Consider the following 6,310-nt stretch of genomic DNA (forward strand, 5'->3'; position numbering starts at 1 on the left):
AACGAAAATGAAAATTTGCTTGATAATTCAACTACGCTTGTTGGAGAACAATAAAAACACTACACTCAACAAGCCACCAATAAAACTCAACTGCCTAACCTATAACCAAAGTCTCCTTTTAATTTGTTTTTTAAAAAAAGCGCTTGACAAACTTGCCCCGCATGCCGAAGTTGCCCCGATCTCCCCTAAATATAATTTACGATATTTTTAAGTAAAACGAATTTACCTTTCTCAGTGCTACAGATTTTGTTTGATAATCTATCCATTCGGATTCTTGTATTATATCTTTAAATGCGTATTTTACTTCTTTCACCATTTCTAGAATCTATAATAAGATGCACAATAATAATAATTATATCAATAATTATTTCCACAGTTAACGGATATTCTAAAATATAAAATTTTTTACATTCTATTTAAATTACATATTATTCATGTTAAATTTTAAGTGAGAACATTCTGGGACGAAAAGATATTGAAATGCTGTAATAATTTGGAATAAAAATATTCTAGTGGAACAAGCAATTATTTATTGTGACATTATCACAATGCCGAGTGTCAATTTTTAATCATATTTTTAATTTATTTAATTTAAAATGTATACTCTCCACCTTAAATTAGTACTGTAGTGTCTTGCCCCTGTACATCATACTTTTCCGTTAGCAATGGAGTCGTGCCGGTCTTCTATTAACTGCTTTTAGGAGAAACTTTTTGAATCAAAATAACATAACTTCCGGTTTGCATCGAAAATTCGTATATAGTTAATCGGGGCCTTCTTTCCACGTGGTTTTCATATCTGGTCTTGTTATTCCTCTACGTAACTATATTCTCGAAATTAAGGAACGACAGGCGGACAAACGGACGACAGTGGAAATTTATTGATCTACAATTTTTTGAAATTGCAGCCCAATAAAACAACCATTAATAACGTGTAACATGTGAGTGCGGTTTATGGAAGAGTTCGTAAGGTGTTAAATTCTTGTCAGGCAATATCTGACTGTTGTCTGAAGGTACGTACTATATAATACAGTACTACAGGTACAATGTCTAATGTAAAATAATTAACAATGTAAAATTTATATCACACAGATACCTTGTACAAAATTTTTTTATAAATAAAAAGTTACATCGAGGTAGGAAAAGCGTTTGATCCGAAAATTTTAATGTTGTATTGTTTTAGGGAATTTTTTTTAGTACTGTATATTATATGAAGAATAACGTCGAAATTATATATTTATATTACACAGTAGATTTGGTATTATGCATGTCGACAATAAATTAAAAATCGTTATGAAAATGTGCATCAGGAGTTTAAACGAATTTTTGTAAAAAACAATTTTGTTAATACTGTGTAATAATAAACATTGTTTAGCCAACAGACGATGGACACCAGCCCGAAACGCGTATTGGCACAGTTAGTTTAAAGACTGTAAAGCACATAGAAGAATGAATTAGATATGAAAAAAATCTAGTGTCTAATATCAACATCTTACATAGTCTTGGTAAATTAATTAAGTGAAAATAATGAGGTAACATACGGAAGTGGATATGCACTATAGATCTAGATATGTAATTACAACACGATTTCTAAATATGTGTCATGGAAATAAATTTATGAGAGAAAATTACGCAGATGACTAGAAATGATCGAGAGAGAATGTCTTAGAAGTAAGAAACACTATTTAATCATTATTTATTTTAAGAATGTCTAGAGATTGAATATAAAAAACATTAAAAATTATTGACATCTTTATGGATTACTCGATCCACTTATACCTAGATTTATCATAACAGTCTATTTAATAGACAATTCAAACTTCTCAAAATTATTCTTGTTAGAAATAAGATTAAGAGGACGATTATAAAAAGAAAGTGAAGAAAAGGAACTGAGGCAACAACGGCAAAAAATTAAATAGAGATTGGGCAGAACGGGTAGAATAGGTAAAAATGGATAATTGACGATGTAAAAATATAGTTATTATCAAATACAGAAATTCCAGTCAACAGGTTGCTTAACTTCCAGGCTGTTAAAAAATAACTTTTAAAGTATATTATTAATTATAATAAATAAAATTGTGTGGTGCTATCTGTTATAAGATTTTATTATAAAAAATTTTTATATTTTTAATTATTATAAAATGACAAAAGGCTTAATTTTGAGGGTAGTGATGAATTTCATATAAAATTTTAAATGCTAATAACGAATAAAATCTTCATTAAGTCCAACTTCTTTCGACATGTGACTCGTGACCAGCCACTATTTTCCCGCCCCCTCGACCTTTATCCACGAAAATTTAATAATATCAATATTCCTTACCAAACTACCATTTCAAATTTCGTTTCTTGATCATTACCCCATACTGAGATATTAAACGAAATAGACGCTAACACACATACACACACGGAATTATTTTTTGTTTCTTTGACTTTTTGGTTTAAGGGGTCTTAAAACGTGGAAATTTACAAAAACTCGGAGGGTCAAATTTGACACGATTCGAATATTTTCCCTGTTGTTTTGTGTACATAAGAGCTGGGAAAGTAAAAGTAATTTAGGATTAATTGCCTTCAAGGTATATTTATCCATTTCACGTTCCGACAAGAAATTTTTGAGTAGAATGGATGAGATTTCGAAGTTATTTCATTTTATTTTTATTTTTTGGGATTAATTCCTTCTCTTTATTAAGAGAGTGAGTCAAAAAAGTGAGAATGAATTTATTACACATGAAATACAGTAAGTAGGATGCAAGTTGATATGGCCTTTTTCAATGTTTCCATCGAGTTGTATGCAGTTGGACCAATATGTCTGCCAATTTTGGAAGATGTGCTGGAACTAGTTTTTTGAAATCGTCTTCGACTTCTTCAGAACGGCCGTTGATGAGTCGAAATACGGGCTCCACAACTATAATTCCAGATAAGAGATAAAAACAGTCTCACGGAGCAAGGTTCGTTTGTATACAGGGTATGGCACACATTCAATGTTTGATAGTTTGATACGCATTCGTGGCGAAAAAAAAGGCTAATGTTCGTTCTGGTTGTTCGGTTTGTGGAAAAGATAATAATAATTTTCTTTTTTGATTACTGCGAAATGGTTTAGCAACATGAAATACTTCTGCAAGAACGATTACTGGGCAGTATCACATGACGGTTTTGAAAATCCTGACCAAACACATCCGACAAAAACATCCTGAGCTGCATCCGTCTGGTTGGAGCTTTACGATCATGCAAGCGCCCACGTGTCGACGTTGTTGTCTAATTTTTGGCCTGACAAAACGTCGCATGCGTGAAGCAGCCTCTATACATCCCGGATCTTGCTCCTTGTGATTTTTTGTTCCCTCGTCTGAAGTTGGAGCTGTGGGACCAGAGTTTCGGCTCATCAGTGGACGTTTTGAAGAAGTTGGAGGAGGTTCTGAAGACTTTGTCAAAAGATGGATTCTAGCATGTTTTCCAAGACAGACAGATACGTTAGTCCAAGTACAAACAATTCGATGGAAACTACTTTGAAAAAAGCCATATTAACCTGGATTCTGCCTAATGTATTTCATGAGTAGTAAATTCATTCTAATTTTTTTTACTCGCCCTCTTATTAATTGGATTAAGAAAATACTAAATACGTTAAATTTTTAAATACATTATATAAATAATTTTTATTAAATACAGAGTTGGCCCTTCTATCCAAATTCCCTGTGTCCAAATTCTGCTAAAATAAATTATGTTCTTCAGCGTTCATTGCAGTATCAAAACCAAATCAAATTCTAATATTACAAATTTCTTCGAAATGAAAACGCAGTTCAAATGCAATTTATAATAGCAGATATAATGAAAACTATGATACAATGTTTTAGCATTATCTAATAAAAAATGCTAAAATATTACTGTAAAGTATTTTAGCATTGATACTCAAAAAGTATCAGTAATAGTTGATTTAAACTGTGTGCGTGGAAGAGGATGTTGTCGTCGTTTTTTTCGGAGTTTGGTACTTTTATCTAGCAGCAATTCGTTTGTCATAGTCTGTTTTTGTTTGCAAATAAACGCTTGCTTTATGTGTGTAAAAAATTTTTGCACCGGCAATTTTTCAAAATGTTAAATGCAATTGAGTAAAGAAAATGAATTACATTTTGTTTTTGCAACGGAATTACTGCCACAAAAACGTTGCAAATGTTACAAAAAACCTTTGGTGACGACTGTATACAAAAAAACAAGAGTTTTGGAGTAGTACAAGATGCCCAAGGACGACAGAGAACGCGTCGAAGAACCACGTTCTGGTAGATCATCCACTTCAACTGATGAACAACACGTAGCTGAAGTCAGAGATTTAGATAGAAATAAAATAATAGTAAATTATATGTATAAATAATTAAGAGCATAGACACTATATTAAGATTATTTATTAACCAGAAGTGTTAAGCTCTGATTAATAAATAATCTTAATAAACAAAGCAATTTAAGAAATAGATCAAGGAAGAAAACTATGTTAAGAAAGGATTAAATTAAAATACTTTTTCCATTACACAACAAATTTTTTAGCACCAATACATAATTAATTTTTCAACTAATTCTCTCCACATCTCGAATTGTCTTTTTCTTGTAAATTCGTTGTCTAATTTTCCACTGTTCATTTTCTTATTATTTTCTATATATGTTACTAATATTTCTTTTTGTTCTTCGCTTATTTTTTAAAATAAAACAGTGGAGGTTTCCATTTTGTTTCTGGGTACTATATTGCTATAAGACAAAACTTTTAACTATAACACGTGAAAACTAATTCACGTTGATTTGTTTACAACTTCTTACGGTTAAATTGATTGGTCGAATCGTTATAGTCGCAAACTCATATGCATTGTAAATAATCCCATCATGCTTAATTAACGACACACGTAAACAAGTGAATATGACCTACTTCCGCTTGCCTTTCGAGTTCGCTCGATGGGTCTAACTCGAGACTACAGATTATGTGAGTCATGGTAACACGAGTGAGTTCAATGACGTCAATTCGAGTACAACACGAAAAACTCGAGACTAAAGGCTGGTATACACGGTAAGGAAATCCTCAAAGGATGTGCTTAACAGACGAAAAAAACTCGGATATAACTGGCTGGATCGAACATAGTAATTTACAAAACTTATTAAAATATCTCCCAGCGTATAAAGAATTATTTTTATTTAAAAATGGATAGATAGAAAAAAAAATCACGGTTAATCCTCAAAGGATTTCCTTACCGTGTATACCAGCCTTAAGGACCCAGGACAGGCTGGCCATGTGGAGTTTTCCTGGTTTTCTCCACGTCTTTAAGAAATAAATAGGGCCAGTTATCCTTAAAATACCTCCCGGAAGGCATTCTCCTAAGCAGATCCCCAAGTGTTACGTTGCCGTAACTAACAAAACAAACCAACAATCAAGTGAATGTCGCTGGAAAGGTGAAGCATGACCGAAAAGACCACGTCAAAGTCGTGTTGACCGTTTCCTTTTATTGTCGTGGTTTATGTATCGCTGATTCCTTCCGACTGGCCAAACTGTTAACAGAGAATATTATTTGAGCGTTTCCCGACATTTGCGTGAAGCAATTAGTAGAAAACGATTTGACTTGTGGTGAGAAAACATGGATTTAGCTCCACGATAATGCACCTGTTGTTGTTGTCACGATGCTGTTGTTTTTTGTGAATTTTTGGTGACTTGTTACTTTGTAAGTATTTGTGACATTTAAATGTGTTTCAAGTTTAATAGTTTTAATTAATAACATCGAAAATTAATATTAGGATAAATTACACGTTATTTGGACAAGACACCACTTATGAAACAATACTTAATTTTGATTTATAATTTTAATTTACATAATTATTTTGTGAAAATTTATGTAAATTAATTAATTTGCATTAATCTTTAAAATACAATAATTCACAAACTTTTTCCTGTATGTATTATTAATACAAATAAAAATACAAAAAAAATATTTTATTTAAATAGAAGGAACTTGTTTTACTGATAAAAATAGCCTTAGAAATTATTAATGCCATTTTAATATAAAGATATTAAAAAATAAAAATAAAATTAAAACTTACATCGGCTTTAATATCATGAGAAAAATGATTTTTCACATAGATACTTCCTAAAGCATACTCTAATAACATGTTGATTGTTTCTAAACAATACTCATGCAAAGGTTTTTCTCTCTCTGATCCTATAGGATTAGTCATCAGTCCATATTTATAGTCTCGAAAGGATTTTATTGTAAATGAACTAAATCTAAGCATAACTCTCCAACCGATGTAATTTGCAATTACTCTTTAACGAAATTTTTTAAAATATTAACGT

The 6,310-nt window shown here is 31.4% G+C and overlaps 1 protein-coding gene across 1 annotated transcript; it reads right to left on the reverse strand.

Moving 5' to 3' along the window:
- Positions 1-196: 196 nt before the first annotated feature.
- LOC111616851 (neprilysin-11-like) lies at positions 197-6,289 on the reverse strand. Its single transcript, XM_023358204.1, has 2 exons — positions 6,058-6,289; positions 197-325 (listed from the first exon to the last, which is right to left on the reverse strand). Exons 1-2 carry the CDS (start codon positions 6,247-6,249, stop codon positions 197-199), a joined length of 321 nt encoding a protein of 106 aa, XP_023213972.1. The 5' UTR covers positions 6,250-6,289.
- Positions 6,290-6,310: the final 21 nt, after the last annotated feature.

This window comes from Centruroides sculpturatus, unplaced genomic scaffold, assembly GCF_000671375.1.
Source record: "Centruroides sculpturatus isolate CEXI.00-Female unplaced genomic scaffold, Cexi_2.0 scaffold3497, whole genome shotgun sequence".
NCBI lineage: Eukaryota > Metazoa > Arthropoda > Arachnida > Scorpiones > Buthidae > Centruroides > Centruroides sculpturatus.

Excerpts from the sequence above, each read along its gene's own strand:
- LOC111616851 (XM_023358204.1), bottom strand. The coding sequence starts at position 6,249 with ATGCTTAGATTTAGTTCATTTACAATAAAATCCTTTCGAGACTATAAA. Across the intron at positions 326-6,057 it reads CTCATGATATTAAAGCCGAT|ATTCTAGAAATGGTGAAAGA; the intron begins GTAAGTTTTAAT and ends ATCTTATTATAG.